Below are 26,469 nucleotides of genomic sequence, written 5' to 3'. Positions count from 1 at the left end.
CACAGAATTAGAATTTTCGCCCAATATTTCTCGTTTCGAAATAATGACGTCCTCATTCTAAGCAAGAGGCTTTTTATTTGACAGTAATTTGCATGAAAATAGTAGCATCGTTTTCCGGCGAGTTTGTACAGAACTTAACTATTTCTAAAGAAGATTAAGTCAGCTTTTAAGTGATTTTCTGCATTAATAAGGTTTGTTTTGACACTTGGCTATTATGCAAAGTAATATTCGTCTATGCTTGCTCACAAATGTTAAACTTTGTGCAGAGGTCATTTACTAGATGAACGAGAATGGTCAATTTTTGACAAACTCTGAAAATAGAATTAGACTGGAAAGTTTTCCTACTTTTTCTTTTTCCTGGATGGACTAGTAACGCCCATTTATCATGTTTTCCTGAGTCTTCCTTTTGTGTAAACCTTTTGAGAACTATATACATAATAATTAAACACGACCGACTGTCGATCTAACCCTCATCCAGTTAGAAAATTTGCATGCTTTGGCCAAAGGAATTCAGTGCTAGCAACTGTAAACAATTAAATCTCCTGCAGCGATTGTGGAAATTTTAATCCAATAGGCTTTTGTACATAAAGAACTTTAAATTTTCATATAATTTGTGGTAAACAATCGGACGCCGGCCAAGCGATTGATATCACCAATCAGCGAGTGTTGTGGCCTGTTCAAGTGCCTGCTTCAAATATTTATTTAACCGTGTGACATCATCAATACACTTCCACGCATCACCGAGCATGAGCGAATTTAAGTCGCGGTTCTGGGAATTGTCGCGTCATTTCATAATCCTTTTAGACTCGAACTGCCAAGAGATTTCAAGCATTTAGGAAGTTTTACAATTTTCTAAAGGATTCACAATGATGGAAAAATCCCTGTCAAGTAAGGAGCAGCTTTGTCATATCGTGGATCGTTAAGCGCCGGTTGCTGAATATTCATACAAACAGGTTGTCCATTACCAAGGAAAAATCTTTCGATATGACTACCGTTTTACCGGCATGGAAAGTGGAACTGATAGAAAAGAAGAAGAGAAAGGAACAAGACCAGCGACAGAAGCTCGAACAAGAGAAATTCCGCAAAACATCTATCCCAGAATGGAAGCGATCGCTGATAGAAAAGAAAAAGGAGAGTACCATCGATTCTCAGGAAGTTAAGGAACAAGCCTCACATGTCAATACTTTGTTTGGCCCACGGATTGTACGTAAGGCATCGCAGACCAATTCATTGGTCGTAAATTCAAGCTGTAAGCAAGTTGTCAAGAATGGAGAAGTAGACAAGACGAGAAAGATTGTAAATGATATAAACGCGAGCCAGGGTGGTCCTGCATTGTATTCAAGCCCCGCCGACACAAATAGTTGTGTTACCAAAGGTGTCGAGATTCCGACAGAACTGGAACACAAACCAAACAAACCGGGCACTCGAATAGAGATCGAAAGCAACCAGGAAAGTTCACAACGAGCGAATTTTATTGCAAACGGAGTGGACTTAAAGGCAACTTTGAATGATGATAACCCTTCCGTTTTAAACCCTAACAACGACATTAGACACGTCAAGACACCATCTGTTCTTAGCTATCGACGAATGTTCGAACATTCGAAACCAGAAATAAACGGCGAAACGAACGTGCCGCGACTCCTTAAAGGCACCGAAAATAAAGCCCGTGTTCGAAGCGATAAGAGGACTGTAGAAAGTGCCTTAGGCGCTGCTAATGGCGAATCACATCAATCTTCCTCACAATTGCAAATTTTGACCACAAGTGCCGTGGACAGTGTACAATCAATCCCTGAAACTGACAATTCATTAAGTTTGCACGTAGATTCGATCGAACGAAAATCATCTGTTCTAAGACCTTTTGTCGGCCCTAAACCATACAAAAATTATGTCGCTACTCCTCCGTGGCTTAAACACGATGCATCGAAAAATTCTGCGTTCCTGGCTGGCAAGGAAGAGTTACTGGTAGCTAATGTTAATGGTGAAGTACCTAATGCCACAAAGGATTTGGAAACTTTAGATCACAAGAAAGATGTGGTTCTTGATTCTAAAGGGGAGGATGATTTTGAAAATTTTGATGGACAGCCACTGCGAGCCAAGTTTAACGATCACAGTGATCTGGTCATACCTCTCATAGATTCACAAAGAGAAGAAGCTTTACAAACATGTGCTCAGAAGACAATTGTACCACAGGAACAAAGTCTACAGAAATATTTACTTGTCAAGAATACAGACTCAAAAGAGGAAGTGAGATCCTTTAAGTGTGATGAAAATGTTGACAAACAAAAGTACATTCTGATGGAAGGGAAAAGTCAACAAGAATTAATTTCTTCCAATAATGTAGACAAAAAAATAGCTAGTGCCACTATAAACAATGTTTCCAATGTTCCCCATGAATCTTCAACTCCCAAAGCAGATGATATTTTAAATACAAGCTCTATTGATTCATTGCGGAGTAAGTTTGGTGCAGTGGGTGGTTTTCGAAAACGGACCCCATCTGAAGAAAATCTCTCTCTGAGAGGTAGTCAGTCTGAACCATTGAGTGAACAGGGATGTGTTATACGTAGGTCTGCAGAGTTAAAGAGACCTGCTCCTCCCATGAAGAGATGGTCAACAGATGTTTTAAGTTTGATGTCAAAACCAATTGATGATGATGATGATGATGGAGATGTGTCAAATCTGTCTCCTCGCAGTGACACTAAATCTGCCCTTTCATCAGCTAACAGTCAACCCAAGAGACCACCTGCTCCTACAAAGAGATGGACAGCAGATGTCATGAGTGTAGTGTCACCATGGACTGATGACCGAGCCATAAATTCTTCATCTAGAAGCGACTCTAGCAAGAAGTCTTCACCAAGCAGCAGTCTTGAAAGAGGCAAATCATCATCACTGATTGATGTTAGAGAAGATGCAAGTCATGAGTGCTTCCAGCATAAATCGAATGTTGCTCATGGGATTGAACACCGTGTAAACAAGCTGATAAGAAGAGCATCAGTGTCAGACCTGTTGCTTGTTGATGATGAAGAATCAGACTCAACAACTGAAGATGACCCTATAAGTGAGGCATACTTACATGGCACATTTGAGAATGAAATCACCTCCACCGATCATTTATTTACACCAAAAGAAAATGATGAGTTTTTGCCAACCACTGTTCATTCACCCGACCAAGATATCAAACCAGTATTTGCACGAAAGCGTAGTGTTTCAAGTGACATTGAGCACAGGGTTACAGAACTTCTTCATCGGCAGTTATCACAGCAATCAGACAATGATGATTCAGAAGAGGACAAGACCTTAGAAAGTGATTCAAAAGTGACTGTTGCCAAGGTGGAGGACAGTGTCAAAGAACTGACTCCAGAATCACTGAAAACTGAGACTGTGCATTTAGTTGAGACCAAGCCAGTTGCTCCTGCAGACTCTGAGCCTGCTGAGGCTTCAGAGCAGATCAAGCCAGCTAAGGGGTCTGTTCATAAGCTGTCAGCATTGTTTGGTTCCAGTATTTGGAAACCAAACAAGAAAGACAAGAGTGCACATGAAGAAAAATCCAAGAAAAAAGTTAACTATCTGGACATGTCACATGCTCCAGTGAAAACAGGCAAAAAAAGCTCATCAGAGGAAAAGGTTGATAGCAAGAAATCCACTCTCTTTAACAGGTCTAACAAGACAGAGGCAAAGTCAGTGCAGAAGGAGAAACAGCAGTCAATATTTCCTTGGATGAAAAAGAATAGCAAGGATAAAGAGAGTACACCAAGCCATAAAACAAAAGAGGTTATGGACAAAAATCAAAAGAACAATAGTGGTCACCCAAAGGATAATTCTGAAACAGTATCACTCTCTTCTCATGGTTTACGACCAGTGGGCAAGACTGGAAAGGTGGAGCAACGGTTGGTGGGTAATGTTGTTATAATAAGTGATGCAAGCCATGACAACACACCTCCAAAGGGTGTTTACCACAAACCAAAATCAAGTGTTCAGATTTCTGAGCCACAGAAAGAGGAGAGTTATATGGGGAAAGTGAACCATCCAAAACCAGAGGAGAAAAGAGCTGAAATTTGTACTTCAGGTGTTGTGACCCAAGAATGGAATGGAAATTCGCAGAGCTCAGAAGTGGAAAAGAGCATGAGTGAGTCAGTTCCAATAACATCAATTGATGAGGTGCCAGTATCTGCCATTGACATCCCAGAGTTGCCCCATGATAGTGATGTCACTGTATCCGTGATTGATGTCCCACCTTCTCCAGATGTCCGTAGTTTCCAAAATGTTTCCTTTGTGAATGGTTTCCAAGAGAAAGTGGAACACACTGATGATGATGTTCATGTTTCAGTGATTGATGTGCCATCACCTGTTATCAACGAACAGGAAAATATCTTCCAGGATGGGTACTTGGAAACAGATGAATTTTCTGATGGCAGTGATGTGGATGATGTGGAAGGAAGCTATGATTTTGCCACTGGTGAAGTGACACACCTAGTTAATGGCGACATTTCTGAGGATGAGGATGAGGAGGATGGTGAAGAAGAACAGGAGGAGGACAATGACAATGAAGAGGATGTACCTATATCTTACATAGGAGCTGCCCCTCAGTATCCAGTACCTCAAGTGGTCTTTGACTCAGAGCCAGTCAAGTTAAAGTCATGTTTAAGTCCAAAGACAGAGAGAAGGAGGGTAAGTCTCATCCCAATTTTTTATACCCTTTCCCTCCCAAGATCTCAGTTATAGTAATTATCCTTTTACCCTATATTAGTTTAGAGAATTTGGCTTTGGATGGACTCATAATCCCCAAATTGATATTTTTCTTTCTTCTCATCTTATTGTATTGATATTGTAAGGAGATATTCTGTCTTGGTCAATCATGGGAGTTAAAGGGTTGTTTGAGCTACATCATGGTTTTTCACCTAAAAAAAATTCATTTTCAATGTACAAAATTCATCATTTGTATTACTGTGTTTATCTTTATTATTGTTAACCATTCTAATCCTCCTTTGTGATTTCTTTCTTCTTTTGTGTCTGGCTACCTTAAGTTAGCAAAATCAATGATGATTTCATAGTTTTGTTCTGGTTCAAGGCAATCTTCCTTGACTCTCGATAAATTGCAAAAGGACTCAAAATACTATGACAGATTCTTCAAGTAGATGCATTTGCCACTGTGTAGCTGTGATAGTGAGATATTTTCATGTGAATGGAGAAAATTCTAACAAGCCTTTTGTTGTTGGTGATGGAAAAACCACTCAAACCACCAAAAAAGAAAACTAGAGCTGTGAACTGAAATAGTAAACATTCCTAAACCTTTCATTTTCAGTCAAACTATAATTTTATATTGAAAAGTAAACATTTAGTTTTGTAAATTTGCATCATTTGACCTTCACCACTCAGATTAAAATTTGCCTATTTGCCTCTTCATGGTTATACTAATTAAATTAGGGAAAAAACCTCAATACAAACTAGTCCAAGATATATTTATTTTCCATGAAAATGTGAGAAAAAATGGAGACCATTATTCCCAGACTAAGAATTGTTGACAGCAGATGGTTTAATATCCATTTCATCAGGTCATTCCAATTTATATTAAATTTCAAGTGGCAAGAAACAGTTTTAATTAGTAATGAAATGTATTTGACATTGGGGAAAAAAAAGAAATCATGCAAGGAGTAATCTTTACTTAAATAGCTGTTTTGTTTTATTAGTATTTAATATTTAAATTAGCATAAATAATTCATAATTTTTACTTGTCCTTGGCTGGATCTTCTTTTAACTTTTGAGCCAGGAAAATTTTTTCACTTTTGAAAATATTCAATATTGTTTTTGTACCTGATGAAAACTAATTATGGAAAACAGACATTTTAACAAAAAAGCATTAACTGTCAAAACTTATGCAAGGCTTTTCTCACTATAGTGCCAAATTTTACTATTTCCATAATATTGATGATTCAATGAAATTGCGTGTTAAATTTTATTATTTGGGGTTTTTGTTTTGTTTTGTTTTGTTTTTTTGTAGATCTTAAAGAGATACTTATGATTTCAGACCATGAAAACTTGAACCAAATGGCTTTTTAAAAAGAATCTTTCCTTTATTGCTCAACATTTGTAATTTGATAAAATCTTTGAGAGCTGCATTTTGCATTAAATATTCAGCAAATATTAAACCTGGCCCACCTGCATTTCTTTACCAAGATAAAAAAAATGTATGTGATATTTAAATATTAAATATTAATGTAGTATTTCTTTTGTTCACAGTAACACATACAGATAATTACTTTTAAAGCAGCTTATCACTTAAATTCAATACATCAGATGACCTTAAAATAGCTTTTACACAGAAATCAATGTTGATTTGAGGATTACCTGTGACTCTCAGTAGATGAAAAATGTTTTTCATTTTGCTAATGAAAATTATTTGAATGTGTCTTTATTAACTACCATGTCATTAAAATATGTCTTATTTCTCTGTCCTAAGAACATGAATTGATAAGTCATGGTAACTGTCAAGGCAACTGTGTATTTGTCAATAATTTTTCCTTTTAAGCACCAATATAAAAAAAACCCTAAAAATCCTTCAAGAATATTTAAGCAGAGGCAAAAGACTAGATTGTTAGTGTCTGAAGTATTACTTAGTATGATTTTTCAGTTTTTATGTTAACACAGGTGTAGTTTTGAAATATACACTTAAAGAAATAACATGTGAAGTTCTCTGACTAGATTGTTCAATTGTCAAATGTAAATATACATGTGAAAATTTCAGCCAACCCTGCAGTTGAGAATATAGCAATTAATCCAAACCTTGCACAAAGTTGACATTGTCTGTGGACTATGAATATATGGATTTTTTTTTTCATACAATGTGGAATCAATAGTCACTTTCATTGACCGTCCATTATGAATCAGCAACTGTTTTTTTTGTTTTTTATTTTTCATGAAATTTGAAAAAGAAATGAGTATTTGTAATGTGCACCTGCTGAATAGGTGAAGGCTTCTCAACAAACTTCCTTTGATGTATCAACATTAGATTTAAATCATTATTGTTTGGAAATAGATGAAGGAAACTGAAGAAGCATGCTGATTGGATTTCTTTGTGTCCTCTGAACAGCTCTTAACTTCATTGTAAGGAGCCCTTTGAATCCAGCAAAAACTTTACAGTCAAACTCAAGCATAGGAAAATGCCCTAGAGCAAATTGCAACAAATTGTTTTTCCACCCTTTGTTTGCTGTTATTCCTTTGGGAATAAAAGTTAAGTTTTTTGTCTCACAATGTAGTCACATATAATGTAGATTGCGATGTTTCAACTGCATACTGCTAGTCTTCTTCAGGTGATGAGGTACTTGAGTGGTCATGCATGATCTTATAAAGCATGATGCTCTGCTGTGATTAGTCGTTTTTCAGCAGCTCTGCTTCGTGCATTTCAATCCTTGCTGTTTCGCTCAGTAATTTGCTCCCTCTGCAGTCCGCTGTTGCATAGCTCTCCTGTTGTTGTGTTTTTTGATCATGGGCATCTGCACTTCTGGAATTTCTATTCCACTATCCCTGCTGATGTTGTTAGGGTGAAGTCTTATAAGACACAAAACGTTGCGATCTACATCATATGTGACTACTAAACCTTTTTTACAAAATATTCCTTTGGGGTTTCTTAATTATTTGCCCAAGTAATTAAGCCACAAAATTGTTTTGTGGACAATGAAAAGTCACACATCAGCAGAGATCTTAATAAAAACAATATCACTTTGATTTTCAGGTGAACAAAGTAAGAGTTTCTTTCAAGAGCACTCATACAGTACATGACTATCCTTCTGAAGAAACTGTTGCATCAGTCTATGATGACTATGAAAGAAATGGCTCTAGGGAAATAAAAACCTTGCAAAATTATCAACCTCCTGGCCTGGTCAATATGGAAAAGCAAATTGGGCAGATGGGAGGCCATTTTCAAGACCCTGTAACAACTCCACAACAGGCTGGTAAAAGCGTTGTCACTGTTAATGAGAGTCATTCAGAGATAAAGTATGCTGATGAAGGACAAGGCTTCACAGATTCTACTGATTATGCAAGTGCTCTGTTGTTTTAACTCATACATAGTGAGAAAATTTTCAGGATGTTGGTAAATTGTGCTCACCCATGAAATCCCATCCACATTAACATTATTCTTCACATTAACATTATTTTTCAAGCTTTAAAAATTGGACTTCAGGAGCTAATGTTGATAATTTAACTAATGAGCATCTTTTCAAAAATAAGGGGTTGTAGATATTATGTTTGTTACAAGCATCAAGTCAATACAGTTAAGGTTAGATCTTTTTAGGGTTTTTTTTTTTTTGTACACTATGCACAGGAAAATTAGATCAGTTTAGCAGTGCTGTCAAGACTGCAATTTCATAGACAAGTTGGAAGAATTTCATGGGGTGATTATTAGACAAACTATTGCAATGATCAGAAAAATCAATTATTGCGAGACAAGTTGCAAAAAAATTCAACAGCATTACAAGTGGTTATGTGTAATACCAATAGTTGTATGTACTTTCAATGAGTGAATCCCACAATAAGCTAGTACTTTCCAGCATGAGTATTATGATTGAAATTTTTTTAAGGGCTATATTATTTTGTGATTATGAACATTGACATGGAAAGAAATTGACTATTTTCAACTTATTAGACAAACCATTGTAATGACCAGGCATATCAATTATTGCACGACAAATTGCAAAAAAATTAAATAGTATTACAAGTGGTTATGTGTAATACCAATAGTTGTATGTACTTTCAATGAGTGAATCCCACAACAAGCTTGTACTTTCCAGCATGAAAATTATGATTGAAATTTCTATTAGGGGCTATATTATTTTGTGATTCTGAACAATGACATGGAAAGAAATTGACTATTTTCAACTTATGTGAAACTTTAGTTATACTGATGGCAAGGTTGCAAAAAATTTAACTTGATTCACTGAAGAGTTTTTTCTGATCATAGCAAAATTTTGCAGATTCTTATTTTGTAGAATTTGTTTCCACAGGAACATATTTCTGGGGGTTAGGGACAAATCCTGATAAGCAGAAAAAAAATATTTGATTCAGGCTTTACACACAGTAAAGCAGATTGAAACAAGTTTTCATTAAATGTATAGTTTTGCAAAGAGTGACATAGTAATTTATTGGAAAGGACTAATCAATTACTGCCAGTCCCTGAAAGAACTGTACCAGAGTATAGCTTTCTTTGAATTAAGCACAGCAATTCACTCTGGGCTGGTCAATAATTAAAGAATTTTATTTTTAATTTGTGCATAGCAAGACATAGCAACAATCATGCATTTTTATACATGGAATTTTTGGTTGAAAATATCACAAAATTCAGCCAGTGGAATTATTTAGCCATTCAAAAAAGTCCTATGAGAAAAGGAAAATTTTTGACAGAAACCTTTTTTAAACCAGTGTCTTTTTTCTTATTGAGTACTTCTGATCTTTACATTCTGCAATTGTATTATGAGGCATGAGTTTCTAAAAACAGATGAAAATCTTAGAAATTTGAAGATTATTCATATTCATCAATTCATTGGTAAATGCTCAACTTGAGTAAGGTTCTCTTCAAGTATAAGACTGAAATGAGTCATTTTTATCACTTTCCTTGATATCAGTTTTTTTAGCATGAAGTTGCTTGGCTTTTGAAAAATACAGCCTGCCAAATGTTTCTTGATACCAGGTTGAGCTTCATGATCCAAGAGGAACACAATTACAGTGATGCCTAACAGACCTTACTGTGTTTCTCAGAGTGTATATTTTATTGACAAATGTTTGAAATAAAGGCAAAGGGTACCTTTCTTTAATTAGAATTTTAAGGGTTGCAGAATGTAAAGAAATGAAGTAGAGAGATTGTTAATGGTAAGTTTTTAACAATTTTTTGGAATACTGTGTGTGATGTACAAAGTAAATGTAAGTATTGTGCAATAGAAGAGTGGTGTAAATAGAATGGGATGAATATTTCACTCCTGGAACTGTTGCCACATGAGTTCAATCCTTTTAATTTCTATTAAATGTAATTTTTGAGTGATGTAAAGAACTATACAATGGCTAATAAAATAATGGTTAACTGTTTTAACTTGAAATAGTATTTTTTTTTTTGTTGATGATGATATTTCAAAAATTTTTCAGGTCTCTGTTTACTTCTTGTTTTTGATTGCCCTTTCACAATTCTTAACTTTTAGTTAAGAAGGTATCATCAGCAGCAATACATTTTTTAAACCTGAGCCAAAGAGTGGGAAATGTGCAGAGGCTTTTCCAGGTAAATATTGGAACCTTAGTACTTCAGTGGAAAGATACGTAACAGTATCTGATCTGTGCTTCCATTTATTTGCCCCAGCTTCATATATTGTGATTACTGGAACAACAAAGGTTAGAAATTCCCATATGGCTAGTTTGTGATGACTTTTGCTGTTATCTGCCTGACTTGGGTAACCTGTAAAATCCATTCACAAACTGCAACTCTTGGTCTTTAACTTTGCGATCTAGGAACCTCCTCAGGTCATCCACACTGCACTGGCTTGATGAGGGTCCTTGCATAGCAAACATCCGCAACATGGAATGTATTCTGTCCAATGGCAGACTTTCCAGATTGGTCAGCATACCAACAATGTAAGACCAAAATACCTTGTAGAAAAAAATTTAAAAAGCTCCACAAATTTTATCATTAAATGAACAACTTATATGGAAGCAGGGCTGGGTTTTTTCCCATGGTGACCAAAGTTCAACTCATAAACCATGCTTAAAAAATAGGGAGCAGGTTTAGTTCCGATCAATCTTGGTTTTAATCATGTAATTTTTGGCGATTGACAAGCAGGTAGGGTAGGGTAGGGTAACTTTATTTATACACGATATGTATAAAAGCTGAAAGCTTGTGGGGTCGTGTACAATAAATTACTTTGATATTAAAAAATAGATAAAATGTTTTTTACAAAAATTACAATATATTACTTCGATCATTAGTTAAAACGTAAATAAAATGAACTTTTACAATATATATCAGTAAGACAGAAAAACTAACTTAATTTCAATTATATACAAAATTGTCATGTTCAAAACTAGCAGTCAAAGCTGATAATACGTTAAATTTAGGGGCCTTAAAAAGATTAGAAGTTTTGAGCTTTTTTACAAGGTTACAAAGGCTTGTGTCAGCAAGGTCAGTGTATCTGGAAGATAGCATATTCCAAAGGACAGTGCCTCTATATAGGTAAACTTTAACCATAAAGAAGCATTTACATCTCATTTTCTTTTCAACAACTGACAAATGTTTGCACTGATTCAATACCTGTAATTCCTCCTCCCTTTGATCATGTGAAGAAGCCATAACAGATTCTATCTCTGCATCCATGACAACTTCTGCAGACACAATTAAAAGTTTTTGCAATTAAGAACTTGTATTTTTCCATTCCACAATTTCTTTCAGATAATTATGATAAATGAATAAAGTAAAATTTAACTGTGCCATATCCAGAAGGTGGCACAAAATTTTAACCTGACAGAACACAAAAGTGAACCACAGGAAACTTGAGAACACTGTGAATCATGTTGAAAACCTCAAGCTAACACAACATCTTAATTAAAATTTTGTCCAAAAGACACATCACATACTACACAGTTTGAAGTTCTCACATCTCCTCTAAATAACATCAGTCTTCTGGCCATTTTCAAAGGTGAACCACACTTTTCAAAAGACCAGTGAATAAAGCACCTAAAGTCATAATGTCAGAAGTGATGTTGTTTGTTACAAGCAATGTTAAACTGTACATGTAACAAGTATGCCTTATCAGGCAAATACAAAAGCTTCAAGAATGAGCTTTTAATATCTGACCACTGCCATAGTCGTCCATTAACCTGTTTCCTTTCTTTGTTGGAAAAATGCACATCGAGGTGTAACCTTTTCATTGGAATGTTACTGTAAGATTGGCTAGTACTTTTGCTAATTTGTATCATTGTTAGTGTAAGTGATCAACTTAACCTGTAGCTCGTTGTTGTCCTTTTTGTTTTTCCATAACAATAAACGTGTCTGTAGACTCCTCTTTGAGAACACCCTGACTGACCCAGAATCCTAAACGCCTCCTCAGGAGACCAGGAGGAACATGCATTACGCCACTAAGCTCTTCCACAGTCCAGCGTTCTGCAAGAGTCAACATATCAATACAGCATTCCAGTTTGAGCATAATAAGTTAATATTTCTCATGGTTGGATGACTGCGGGAGGGGACTTTTTATTCATCTATTTATTTTCCTTGTTGGAGCAATAATGTGATCTCACCACGACTTTTTAGCACCCTTTGGTTAGATGCTTTGAAAAAGCCCCTGTTGAAAGCCTAGGTTCATTAGTTCTGCATCTCTAAAGTTAGTTGAAATAATAACCTGAGGGGTAAAATATTCTTTACACATGTCAAACATATGGGTAACTTAACAAAGGAAAGCGATGCTTGCTGAAATAACTTTTTAAAAAATTTGAGGTGAGATGACAATTTACATCTGCCTCTAAGACAAGTACTTTTATTAATAGAGTCCTGTCCATCAGTTCTTCACTTGTGCTGATTTTTTACCAAAGAACATTTTTAAGTGCAACATGGTAAGGATGACAATTGTTACTTGGATAGCTTTAGTTACTTGGTCAAGGTCTACAATTTTATGTTAATAGCTTAGCTTAGCCCTGCTTAGCTGTGTAAAGTCCCTTAGACATACCTTTCTCTTGAAAATGCATAATGGCAGTGGCCTGAGTTGGTGTGACAGATAAAGACAGAGTGCGATCAGCCAGTTCAACTTCAACCTCAACCAGACCCAAATGAGGTTTCCACCTTAATGTCCGCATGCCTTTAAGGGCCTCAAATCCATGAGTATACTCATCCATGGCCCTGATATGAAAGATTACCCACATTACCTAAGGTTTCACTGTCCATTTCACATTTACAAGTAGGATGTTCTGCCACTGAGCTAAAGGAAACTTGTGGTCGTTTCTGTTTTCTATAATAACTCTTGTGTCACATTTGCAACAAATGAACTTGAAGCCTCTTTGAATCTATTGACCATCTTCCTAATGCACTACTGGACATATTCCAGATCTTGGAATGACGAATGTAACCCAGATGATCCTTTGTCCAGTGTCAACTCAAACACCAACAAATATTAAAAACATTGCCTTCACTAACAGTTTTAAGACAGTTTCAATAATATAAAGTGCACAAGTTGTGTACTTACATGATTAAGGAACAAAATAACATATTACTATCAGAGCTAATACAAATTGAAAAGAGAATTTTTTTTTAAGAATACCTTTGCACTTCCTCAGGAACTTTGAGTTTCTCTTCCCGAAATGCAGGCCAAAATACCGCAGATAAAACCATGGATGTTAAGGGAATAGCATTTGCCTAAAACATTAACCAAACAGCAATATACCCTCTCACTCTCTAATCCTGAGTGCAAATTCTCCCAACTTATGAGTAAGTCTCTTTGTCTGATACCTAGCGCCAATAATCTGGTGTTATATCAAGGAAATAATCCTGATTTGATAACTGAGAGATTTTCAATTTTAATTCCAAAGTAGTTGAGAGTCTATTAAAATTGTAAGATGAAATGACATGATACCCACTCCTGTGTGTCACCACCAAACTAGGGCCAAACTGCCCAAAAAGGGAGATCCCAGCAAAGGATACAGATCTTTTTGTTTAACAACCTGAATTGTCTATCTATGTTGATTGGTTCTTACTTATAGTGCCTGTAGATCTGTGCGTTAATTCACCACAGTTCTAAGTTATCACCTAGACAATGAGGTATGAGCATCAGTGACACACTCAGCTTAACTTCTGATGCCACTATTTTGCCCTTGTCACATTTTAACATCATCTGTGATCTATTACTGAACAAACACCCAGCAACATGGATTTATTTTTTGTAACCCTTAACCACCAGAAGTGATTATCAATAATTATTATCCATAATATTATGTGCAAACAGGTAATGAGACTACTAAAACTTACCAGGGAGAAGTTGGTATCTCAATCTAACACCAAATTCTCCTAACTAATTTATAAGGAAATCTTATCAGCTATGGGGGGGGGGGGGGAAAGGGAGAATTAACAGTCAGATCTTGAGAATTAAAGAAATTAAGCAGGTTAGCCCCAAATACCTTTTTATTATCAGCATTTTTGGCTGATGCCTGAATATGAGAATTAATTCTTCGTGAGTCTGCCACATCTTTCAACATAATCTCACAGAAGTGTAAGTGTGATTCACCAAAGCGGAGCTTCAATAGCTCCAGATAGCGAAGCTGTAAAAAAAAAACAAACAACATATATTGTGTGCTAAGAATCAAACAAATCTTATATAAATTAGACCCAATAAAAGAGAAAAAATACAAAGAACTTTTTGATAAATACTGCATATTCTATGATGATTATGGATATTTTTGCTTGTTTGAAAATCAATTTATTTTGATTAGGAACTTAATATATCAATTTTGGCAAAATTGCAGATTACTGGTCTCCAAAAATGCCCTAGAGACCCTTTATGGGTCAAGCACACTAAGCAAACTTATACTAACCTCTTTTTCAGTATCATAGTTAAAGGTTGATAGAATGCGATCAGCCAAGAGTGTGCGATACTCAGACACAAACAGGTCTTTACTTCCATAAATGTTGACAAGCATGCTGTAAAGGTAGACATTAGAACAACTGAAGGTAAAAGAAGAGTCCATTTTTACTCTTTAGATATTTCACCTCTAAAATAACTATTATTTATATTATTATGTTATTATATTAATTATTTTCAGCAATCCTCAAGAAACATTTTGTAAGAGAATTTAAAATCTTATTTCTAAAGATCTTTATTACCTGCAAATGGATTAAAGCAGCTAATGTGATAGCTGTATGTATGAGATAATAAGAACTGCATTTGGTTTATATCAAAGAAAACTATGGAAATCAAAATAACTAGATTAAATGAAATTAAAAGGTACATCTGTTCAATAATTATAAATCAATGTATTAAGAAAAATAATGGACCTGGTTTGAGTGTAACATCCATTAAAAAAGAGACCTTGAATTCAACTTACCTGATGATGTCTGGTGCTTTTCTGCTACTTAATATTTTATCTGAGAAAAGGAAAATGGAGGGAAAATTTATCATGTAAATCTAAAGATTGTGTTGTACTAGCCCTGACTCAGGAACATTTTAAATTCATTGATGGGCAAAGTGAGATACATCTCTATAACATGTGCTAATGGAAGTTTTTCAGATTTGCAGTTTTTGAGGGTTTTCATTGGTAATATTTTAGCTAATTATACATGACTGATTTACAAAATGGTTTTGTGTAATTGTTAACGGAAAGTATAGCTTATTTCAAAATTAAAAACTCATTGATAAATTGTAAACTACCTGGATCAGCATCACTTGGGGCTGGCATCCACTTGTCATCATCATCCTCACTATCAGAAGCGCCTAAATCATCAATGGTGCGTGGATCTCCTCGCATTAATTCCTGAGTTAACAAAAGAAAAAAGTTACCTGCTGAGGGCACCATTTAACTGTTATATAATAAGAACTCTCTTGTCTGTTATGAGATAACAAGAGCAAACTTGTACCACAAAAGCAAAGGTTTTATGATGACTTCTACTGGATATCTTGTTTAAATTAAATAAAATTGTATCTGACTCACCTCTGCAAGTTCTGTGCTACTGTCGTCTGTCAAACTTGTCACAATACAGCGTACAGTATCCTCACGAGTTCTGACAATTATAAATACAGCTGATGAGGCTGTTGATTTTAACAGCTTTTATTATGAGTCATTAAGTTTATAATTTTATGTTGTTTATGTGTGCTTCTCACCATATTGGAAATTATTTGGTAACATTAAAAAATGATGAGCTTGTTTCTGAATTTCATCTTTACAATAGCAACTTCATTTGTAATTATTTTCATCTAGTCACGAAGGAAAATTTTTGATTGTTCTACTGAGATCTCAGTAACAGGAAGTATAAGATTGCAGAATGTTTCGTGTTGCCTTTTTAATTATATGCTAAATAAATTTGAAAACAGAAAATTATAACTGATGTGCAAGAGAAGACAGAGAGGACTGGTGCAGACATGATCAGAGATTAAAAAACTGATTTCACAGTGACAGTACTTTCTTCAACAGGATTCACACACTCTGTCCATTGCAAACATGTCCAATGGAAACAACTTTGCTACTTTCTTTTGTAACATGTTTTTGTAGCTTTGTACCTGAGATATTGCCTGACAGGTAAACAGACATGTTCTAGAATCACTCCAGATGGATCAAGCACATGGAGAGCTCTGATGGCTGACACACACTGAGTTAGAATGTCTGATGTGTTGGCACCAGGATGAAGCAAACGTCTCTCAAACCTGCAGTATTGTTAGAACTAGATTGAGAGAACCTCAAATTGTGATGACTCAAAACCCATATACCATATGCCATAAAATCAACTTGCTTTTACAGGATACCTCAGTCTATATATACAGAACCCAAAATAAGCACTTTTAATTTGTAATTTAAAATCAGCATTGGATGAGCAGCTTAATGAGAAATTTAGGTCACTTTTTTAAAGAAATGATATTACCCTTCAGACTATCAATAATTGAGGCTTAATCTGCCTTCCCAAAATGATTGGATTATGAAGGTTTGCTGATTACTTAATCATACTTTGAGGCTCACAAACAATAAAATTTACAGTCGTGTATGGTAAAAAGTGTAGTATAATATGAACCTAAGTTATTCCAGTCCTGCTGACCAGAAATGGGTTACTTACGCAGATCTCAGAGATAATATGAGCTCTTTTCTTTGGTCAGTAACTTCTAAACATGACTGGAATAGAATGGAAAGAAGTGTGACTGATTGAGGTATCTCTAAAGATAACCCATAATAGATAGTGCAATATACTAAATATCTAATAACTTAAAATATTGATTGGTGAGTTGATGAAACAGGAAAACTTTTTCACCCATCCATTCATCCTATGATGCACTTCAATGCATAATTTTCCTTGATGGCTGGTCACTCACAGGCAACATAATATCCTTTTGACACAATCCTTTCTCTCAGACAGGCTCATTGTGCCTTTCCCTTTTTGACATTCTTGACTAAATTTACCTTAAGGTCTTTAATTGCAGGGAGAGAGTCTGGATATTCCACTATTATGGTGAACAATTCACTGATTCTGAGAAGAAAGCAAGAAAAAACAACACATTTCTTTTACTTTGTGCACTTCCTTTTTAAAAACCAGTACTTAAAATTGTTTCAAGAAAGGCTTACAAATTGTTTTAAAGTTTCTATTTGACCATATAATAAACTAAGATAACGCTGCTCAATGACTGTATATCAGTATTTTTTCTTATAACCGCAGGGTGTAAAGTGCTCCATGATTTTATAATTCAGAAATATTTGTAAGAATTGTGCCTTGAAGGGCAAGTTGTATTTACCTGAGGTCAGCAAATGACTTGTACATGAAGTACTTCAGTTTGGGTTTCCATGCATCCAGTGATGTGTCCAGACCTTTTATTGCATCCTTGTACAACTCTTCAGTATTTTTCTTAGGGTCAGCATTTGCTGGAGATTTTTCAGATCCATTTCAGCTTTAAATAGTCTACAGAGTACCTGTCATTGATTCATTCCTAAAACACTCACATCAACTATGGCTTTCAACATTTGGTTAAATGGAAGAAGCCATTTTTTTTTAGTTGTTAATAAAGCTGATTAATTAAGAAGGGCTAATAATAACTTTTCTCAAATATAGGTACAGTGAAAGCAGTGTTGTGTTGAATAAACTCTAGAACAACATAACATGACATTCAACAAATGGCACACCAAAGTGACATTGTGAGAAAGAAGCAATGTAGCAGTAGTTTTTCTGTATTATAAATAATAGATTGTCCAACACTGTTTCATATCTGGTTTGCCTTTGATTATCTTGATCTGTTGGAAAGGACACCACTGATATTTGTACTAACTGGTAACATTAGGCATTTTTATTATTTATAAAGAATAATTTTGGACTTTTCTTCATTGTCCTCACATGTTGTTTCTACACATACCTACCACTACCCACCACCACAGGAAAAATATAATTGAAAATTGGTTGCAGCTTGGAGTGCTGATCAAATGTGAGTTGGTGATTAAAGGTTCCTAGACACACTTACCTTGAGATTGAAAAATTATCAAGAGCCAGCCACACAGTTCAGTATCAACCCAGTTTAACAAGGAAGACAAAAAGGATGTCTCAAATTCGCCTTTACACTTTTCATCAATTTTTCTTTGAATCTGAGAGAAAGAAAAGAACATCTCTGGAATTTAATAAAAAGGCAAGTGAACATGAATTTTACTGGTTAGTGACAAAATTAGTTAGATTATTTTGATCAACCCTTTCACTTCTAGGAGTGACAATTAAGTAATTTCATCTTACAATATCAATACACAGGCAAGCAAACAAGAAATAATGACATCTGATTTAACACAAAGTTCTCAGAACTAATATTCTAATACTTTGGATTGTTATTAAATGACCCTTGTCTCCCAACCCTGAGAGTCAACCAAACAGGTAAAAAAATTATTCACCTGGGATTAAAAGTTAAAAGGAAAACATGTACTGAGCAATTTATCTACAACCTGTTGTACTGGTTTTTCAAAGAATTATACTCAGTGATTATATCTAGGTAGCAGTAGCTTACTAAAAGAACCCAACATGTTATGTATACAATAAATGGTACCTCTACCAAAAAATATATTTTCATATTTCCCTTCACAACTGACTTTTAAAAATACTATAGGTATCCTAAAAAATTCTTACATGTCTTGCAACACATCAGCTGACTGTTGGCTGATGCCTCAATGGCATGTTGCTACTACATTGCTTGTCAGACTTGAGTATTCTTAGGCTGAGTTCACTTACTTGGTTTTTACAAGACTATTGTTGAGAAGATGGATGTAAGGGTTGGAGGTAACCAACATGTCTAGTTGCAAGTTGTCAGTTTGTCAGCTGATGCTTTGACCAAGAACCAGTTGTGTGTTTGTAATGTGTTGACATGCATATTGGTTGGATCAGATTTGTCACCATCCTCATAAACAATGTACTGAATTTTCTCAAAAACCATTATTTTTGTATTTATTTTCATGAATTTCAAAATATGGCAAGTGTGTCCAAACAAAATTGTACACTTCTTCTAAACAACAATTATACCTCCTTATGAATGACTGACAGGAAAGCTGGTTCAGCAACTTTATTTATTAGTCCAAGTGAACTGAACTGGCTGTTAAGCTGTGAAAATCCTTCTAATATGTCTTCACAATGACAACAATCCTTCTCTTCAAAACAACCAGAGCAAGTCAGTGATTCCACATCATCATCTTCATCATCACCTTCAGCACCTGGTGATGAAGCACCTGTCAGTTACAAGTTACCCCTAAAATTTAGCTGCACGGTCCTTAATAACATTTAAGACTTTAAATGAACCACATCATTCTATAATCACCATAATTTACAGAAGACATAATGTGGTTCGTTTAAATTTAGAGCCTTTTGAGAAATATTTGCTTTAAAATCTATATTTTTAGAATTAATTATTGGAAATTGTAGCAAATGCTGTTGGAGTGTGCTCAATACACATGAGTGTAGAGTGAAATACAGTTCAAAATGACTATTAAAATGAAACACACATGATTCCCTGTAACTCTGAGTTTTGTGCTTACACACTTGTCAGACAGAGTGCGTAAGCACGAAACTCGGAGTTATAGGGAATCATGCGTGTTTCATTTTAGTCATTTTGAACTGTATTTTTAGAATTATAACTTAATTTATTTAGTAGTATTAAATAACTGTAAATATGCAATTCAGTCCTTGGGTTTACTATATATTCATCAATAAACCATCCACTATTCAATTACTTAAAGGTAGATATTCATGTCAGACTGTCTAATGTGTGCAAATATTGCTGTTGTATCATCAACAAAACCATTCGAGTAAAGCATAATCCTAACCCTTTAACACCCAAGATTGAATTGTTAATTCTCCCCTCTAGCTGGTACACATTTCCTTGTAAACTAGTTACAAGAAATTAGTGTTGGATCAAGATAACAACCTCTACCTAATAAATTTGGATATTCTCATCACCTGTTTGCTGTCTTCTGGGAGTTCAAGGGTTAACTCATGCTTGGAACTTAAATTTCTGATGAATAAATCCATAGTGAAATGGATTTTCATTTTTGAAAATAATACAACACTATGGATGAAATTGGTCTACTCAGTAAAAACCATATACAGACTTAATTACCCTTGATGGTTTGGACATTTAAAAAGTTTCTGTCTTAATCTTCAATTGCAAGACAACAATTGAAGGCTTGATGTGTAGTTTAGGCAATACCTGATGTGTCCATTTTGTTTTCCTTTCTGCTTTTGATTTGGTATGCTTGAAATGCTTGAGTGTAGGATGCATGTACGATACCTCTGAAATGCTCAGGTATATCACAAAAGATAACAGCCCTCACAAGTCTTTCAAAATGCAGATTAAGATCACTGAAAAATAGTAAAACAATTGAACTTACTGCAGTTGTAATTTCTACTGAATAATCTTGTACTCTTGTTTTAAACTGTTTCAGTTATAACAAACATTGGATGAACGTGTTTAACAGTACAGAGTAATAATTCCATGCAAAGTCCAACATATTAATGCCAGTTCACTATTCATAAATGTTTATTTACTATGTGTCACCCATAAGAGTGACATCACAGGGATGTGAAGAAGTTCTTGACTATTAAATATATTCTCATTAACAGCACCTTAGGAAACATATGAATGACAGTATAGAGAATATGCACACTGTTTTTGGGTATAAAGGGTTAATCATTGACCACTAAGCTGAAAAACCTCCTGAACTCTATATAGGTATCCTGATAACATACCCTAATGGAAGTGATCCTGTCAAAGATTGAAGAAGATCTACAAATGGCCTGTATGCTGATAACCCTCTATAGAGATCTCCCACTGCACATAGAAGGGTGTTAAATCCTTTTGCTTCAACCTGTGAGTAGCAAGATAACCACAACATAATTTTTTTAATCACTTCCCACAGGATGACCCTTTCTCTTATCCTTATGGCATCCATAACTGTAGGTCTCAATACCAGGGCTATACTTCTTGGCTGCATATTTACCCTTGGTTCAATCTCTCCTACTTAAAACTACCATTTGCACTCATTACACCTGTGTCTCATTCCTTAAGAACAAAATCACCAAAATTGTGCAAAAAGGTCAATTCCCTACTCCAACAATATAACTGCTGTGCATTTTGTTGTAAATTGGCTAGGAGAATCTGGTGTTGTATCGATATGCCAATATCTGGCTGATAAGTAAAGGACTGAGAGAAATTCAGTTTGGTTTGTAATTGGACTGGTAATTAACAAAGTTGGACCTTCATGCACATCATCCTATTGGTCCTCAAACCAGGAAGGTGATGACCAATCACGCTCTAGAATTTTTTTTAATAGGTTTCGATGGGTGTGCATGATTACATACAAAATGCCTATATCTTTAAAAATCCTTGGTAAAAATTTCCACACAGCCCCATACTATTGTAAAACAAATCTGTTTTCCCAATGGCAATGTAGTATGGGGCTGTGCGGGAATTTTACCAAATCCTATGCTGTTATCGGGATAAGAAGTTGAATTTGGGGAAAGTACAGTTAGATTTTCCTTACTCCTGGACTTTTAAGCTTCAACTTCATTCAAGGAGGTGATGATAAATTCTTCAACGTGATTACCTCTTTGTCTTCTTGGACATAGGACCAAAATTGTGGTCGAAATTTATCTTTCAAATCTTTCTTGAACTTTTCTGAAAAGGCGAAATGCGGATTCATTCAAGTTAACAGAAGGCCAAATAAACGTCACATAGAAGGTTTCATCTGTCAACCTCGCAGAACTACTGAATTATATATTTTGTCACCTACCCAAAAACCAGTCTCGCATTCGAACAAACACGTCAGGGTTTTGAGTAAACTGCTCCAAAGAATCTAGAGTTTGTCATAGAAACAATACCGATTAGTTGGTTAAATGAAAATACACAGATTCCACCATTATTTCATTGATACCTGGTGCTTGAGTAGACTCGGGAATCAAGTAGTTCATTAGAGTTTTCCAAACAACTTCAACATTCCCGCCAGCCGCCATGTTGTTTTCGTTGGCATTACTAGTACTCAGGTCTCTTGGCGAGTAGCTCCAATAGCCTTCAGTGTCGTCAAACTGAATTGACAAATTCTAAGATAACATAGGGAAATTGGAAAACTTGCACAGAAAAAAGTAAAAATGGCATATCAAGTGGTGGATAAATCGTAAAAAATTTGATTCATTATTTTACAAATTCAAACTAACATGAATTTGAGGAACCTAAAAATCATGTCACAAAGAATAAAATTGTTGCCACGCCTCAAAGGATGTTGCTTTGTACGTCGTAGCCTTAACACAGATCACCTGTGATTGCACACTCCTATCGTGTAATTTTCCTTTCCTCTCTGTTGTTGGCAGGAGCTATTAATTCCAAGTGTCATACTATTTCTTTTGGATCATACACTATTCTTGGAATTTTAATTGGATCTACTGGATAGTGGTTTTACTGCTAGACACTTGTCTGCTGTCAAGTAATTATCAGCTAATTCATCAGCTGGATAACCATTCATATGCTAGACAAGAAATACCACCTAATTTACATAAAGAAGAGAAGATAGGATCAAGAGTCTACTTAAAGACTCCCAAGTCCAGCTGAAAGGAAATTCTGTCAACTAGTAATTAATAGGGTCAGATTGGGTATGCTGGCTGAATATTTGTAAATATTTACAAATTCATTCAACTGTCAAGGACACTTAACTCTCAAGATATCACTTTCCATGTTGGGTACAAACATATAACCAGCTACCAAAAACACTTAGAATTCTGCAGTGTGGTGTTGAGTAGTTGTTGTATATATAAGCTTCTAGAAATCTCCAGACTGCTCAGTCATGCTGACTTGCCCACCATAGAACTTTCTAGAACATTTCTGTGAGTCACGCACTTGTTATATGATACTACTAAATTAGTTCTTATGTAAGCTTCTGGAATGTTCTAGAACATTTTGTGAAAATGTAAAAAGAATCACTAATGTAGTTGTAGTTGTTGTTGTCAGAGCAACAACTGTTTTGAAAGCTTTGCTGAGACAGAGTTACTGAGGAAGATTGCTTGTTTCAAGGAATTATGGAGACAGCAGTGAGATTGTGTTAGTGGTGAGCTGAGACTGTGGTGGACTTATTTAAGTTATTAACGGTTAGTATTAAGCTGCTTTAAGGAGTAGTTCCTTGTTGAGAACATGAATTCAAAGGATAACAAAAGAGTGTACAAATCATTTTCAAGCTCATGAACATGATATTTCTGTATTGAGTCCCAAACCCTTTGAAAAACCACTGATTTTATTGTTTCTCTGAAAATTGTCTCTATCTAATTTTAACTACACAAATATCTAAAAAACTTAAGACTATGCAGCACAAGAAACTTGCAGGGGTTTTTAGTATATTATATTATTATATCTATGATATTTAGCAAATCGGTGATATAATTGGTTTTTGAGAAAAAAATCTTTATTAGTTCACAAAGACCAAAATTTCTCTATGGAAACTAGTTTTTATCTTTCTTATTCAAGCAGCAGATTTTTGATGAAGTAGTGACTATAGCAGTTACAACTTTCATTGCTCATTAGGTTAGAAACAAATCTATTTATTAGAATCAATTCACTCAATATTTGAAAGAAACAGAGGGTAAGCATCAGTGTATTGACAAGATTGAACAAAAATTAACCCAATCCCACCCACATTGTCCCTGGCATTTCCGTAATTTAGGTAAAATTTAGGTAAATTTTTGGGGTGTTTTAGTTTGCAATACTTCTTTCTATGAAAGCTTATTTTTAAAGATCAAGGACAATCAGGACTAACTATAAAAATTTATGCATTAACAACTTTCATGATACACGAAAGGCATGTCTAAAGTATATGGTAACTAAATAATTTAATTATACCCAGGCTCTGAAAAAGTTTGAATTAAGTTGTTGTCCAACTTTATATATATAGACTTACATTTGAAATTACACATTGAGTTGGCTGTAAAGGTATTTCAGAAAATAATTGTCAAATAATGAGAAATGCAAAATTTGTCAGACAGTAATGGAAAAAGCTGTAAAGTCCAACAAGATACACTCGTCAAGGGGTAAATTTTCCTTAATCAACTTTAGCTAAATCTCATTATCATAGACATTACTTTTAGAACTCAATGGAACCCTACCCTACAAGCAAATGTGGAACAGTTTTGGGCATATATTCACTCTAAGTGACAATAAATCTTTAACAGAAAGCTTGTTCATTAAAAGCAGTTATTACACCCAATCACACCTGCTAGAAATTTGCAAGCACCTGAACCTTACATCAAACCAAATCATCATTGACCTGGACCGTAGCAAAACATTCAACTACAAAAGGTTTGGCAGTTTTGGTATCAACAACATTACCAAAAAGAATTCTAAAAAATGCCTATTAATTCTACAATTCAAGCTCAAGGAAATTGTTTGGTCATTAATTTTTGTAACCAATTGGAAATGCTAGGTAATGTAAAGAGTAGGAATTACAAAGAATCTTACAACTGTTTGTAACTTGCATGTTTAACCCTTGAAGCCCTGAGAGTGGCCAGCACCTACATAAAGTTACATTGCTGAATCATTCCGTAAGATTATGAGAACACAGGAAATACTGATTTTAGGGTGTAAAGGGTTTTAAAAATAAAAATTAAAGAAGAAATCTAAAATACCCAATCACACAATGACAAAAGTTATTCCCTCGTGGCACCTAGGATGTGCTTGTGCACAGCAATGGAGTTTTCACTTTCAGACGGAAGCTTAATTTACAAAAGGATGTCTAACAATCCAAATAATGTTCTGCTGATATTAATTACTGGTTGATTATAATGTTTCGTGTGAGTTTCTACGTTTCTAAATGAAAGATAATCCTCCCTAGTTTTTCACCGCTTTACACCTGTCAGTCTTGAAGTCACGAGTATGGTAGATCCAATTCTGGAACGCTTTCGTTGAATGTGATCTAGGTAGAACACGTTTTTACCAGTTTCGTTTTCGAAGACAGGCAAATGAGCCACCATCGGTCGAACAGCGAAGGGTAACGGAGGGTTCTGAAAATCACTTATGCATAAATTATCATAAACCACCAGCTTGAAGTATCGTTTCATCCACTGCACTCAGCACAGTAAAATTGTGCATCCTTATATCTGAAATCACTTGAAATCACAAACCACTTTTCAGATGCAACCAAACTTGAAAAATTGTCACATGGAATATAAAAGTTCCTCGAGAAGGGGCCCGCACTATCAAATGAGTTACATTTGGATGAAAGTTCCATATATATAAAGAAGAAATTTCTGTTAAGAAGATCTCAAAAGCCTTGATCAACTACTTCCTCTATTCACACATTATTGATTCAAGTAAAGTTAGTTCAATGCATAGCTCTTTCATAATCCTTGTTGTCTTCTTGCATACGCTCCTAGGCAAGCACATATTCCCATGATGCCGAGAATTAGACCGATGATAAGAGCAGCAGCATCTCCGCCATCAAAAGCTGCAACCTGATCAAAAAGACCAGCCAAAATGATTGCAAGAAAAGCTAGGTATACTCCTCCGTACGCCATCTTCGATGTAACTACAGTTATAAGCACGTGATTAGGCCACGTATGATGTCAGTGTCTTTCTTAGAAATATGGACTTACCGGGTAGGGGTGGGTAGTATCATTACTGGGTTAAAAATATCCAAGGTTAAGGGAAGGTACGTTTTTTCTTGGCGGGGGAGGGCTGGGGCCTCAGAGGGGAGGGTCATCAGTGAAAGTGAGCACCCAAGGGGGAGGCCCATATCCTCTTTTTCAGCTATTCAAGGGGAGGGTCACACCTTTTCCAGAATTTTTAATGAGGATTTTTGTGATGTTATTTTCCATTTTTCTTTAACAGACTAAGTTTTTTCTTTTCAACTTGTTTCTTGTAATTCGGTGCAGGTACTAGTTTTATAAGGTTACTGGGTGTCTACTTGTATATTATTCCACGGCACATAATTTTCTCGGAGTACTCGTGTCCTTTTCCGTCCGTATCGTGACGTACTTGACTCGGGTATGGTTTCTTGTTCCAGCTGTTGTCTATCCGCTGCCTGATCTCCTGAGTCATTAAGCTCTGAAGAGCTACTAGAAGATCCAACAATGCCCTCTACCCTGTCGCTGTCACTGTCACTGTCAGACTCTGGATTTGAGTCAGAGGCTAGCGGAATGTTTGTCTGTTTTTTCCTGCACAATTGAAGTCAAAATCTTACTGCCAATATGAGCCTTCACAACCCTCACTTTCTCATCTTTCTTCCCCTTAAATAGAATATTGTGATGATTAATATACAGTTCAA

At 35.4% G+C, this 26,469-nt stretch overlaps 2 protein-coding genes across 6 annotated transcripts; one reads left to right on the top strand and one right to left on the bottom strand.

Moving 5' to 3' along the window:
- Positions 1-724: 724 nt before the first annotated feature.
- On the top strand, positions 725-10,075 carry LOC113679959 (uncharacterized). The gene is made up of 2 exons (XM_027196943.2): positions 725-4,665; positions 7,727-10,075. The coding sequence occupies exons 1-2, from the start codon at positions 985-987 to the stop codon at positions 8,051-8,053; spliced, it is 4,008 nt and encodes a 1,335-aa protein (XP_027052744.2). The 5' UTR covers positions 725-984; the 3' UTR covers positions 8,054-10,075.
- On the bottom strand, positions 9,975-22,943 carry LOC113679960 (anaphase-promoting complex subunit 2). 5 transcript variants are annotated; one of them, XM_089202797.1, is made up of 21 exons: positions 22,102-22,943; positions 21,961-22,023; positions 21,775-21,845; positions 20,918-21,036; positions 20,379-20,530; positions 19,199-19,401; positions 18,162-18,282; positions 17,445-17,571; positions 17,116-17,182; positions 16,775-16,830; positions 16,227-16,370; positions 15,661-15,730; positions 15,381-15,483; positions 15,058-15,097; positions 14,548-14,653; positions 14,134-14,274; positions 13,281-13,375; positions 12,693-12,862; positions 11,972-12,130; positions 11,282-11,352; positions 9,975-10,623 (listed from the first exon to the last, which is right to left on the bottom strand). In XM_089202797.1, the coding sequence occupies exons 1-21, from the start codon at positions 22,178-22,180 to the stop codon at positions 10,411-10,413; spliced, it is 2,370 nt and encodes a 789-aa protein (XP_089058923.1). In that variant the 5' UTR covers positions 22,181-22,943; the 3' UTR covers positions 9,975-10,410. The 5 variants fall into 5 exon arrangements, with proteins under 5 accessions (XP_089058923.1, XP_089058924.1, XP_089058926.1 ...); XM_089202798.1 differs by having other exon boundaries at positions 19,199-19,386; XM_089202800.1 differs by having other exon boundaries at positions 19,199-19,386; positions 21,712-21,845; positions 22,102-22,929.
- Between the last annotated feature and the right edge of the window lie 3,526 nt (positions 22,944-26,469).

Source organism: Pocillopora damicornis, chromosome 4 (genome assembly GCF_964200805.1).
Source record: "Pocillopora damicornis chromosome 4, jaPocDami1.2, whole genome shotgun sequence".
Taxonomy (NCBI): Eukaryota; Metazoa; Cnidaria; class Anthozoa; order Scleractinia; family Pocilloporidae; genus Pocillopora; species Pocillopora damicornis.
This window is presented reverse-complemented; position numbering and strand designations above follow the sequence as displayed.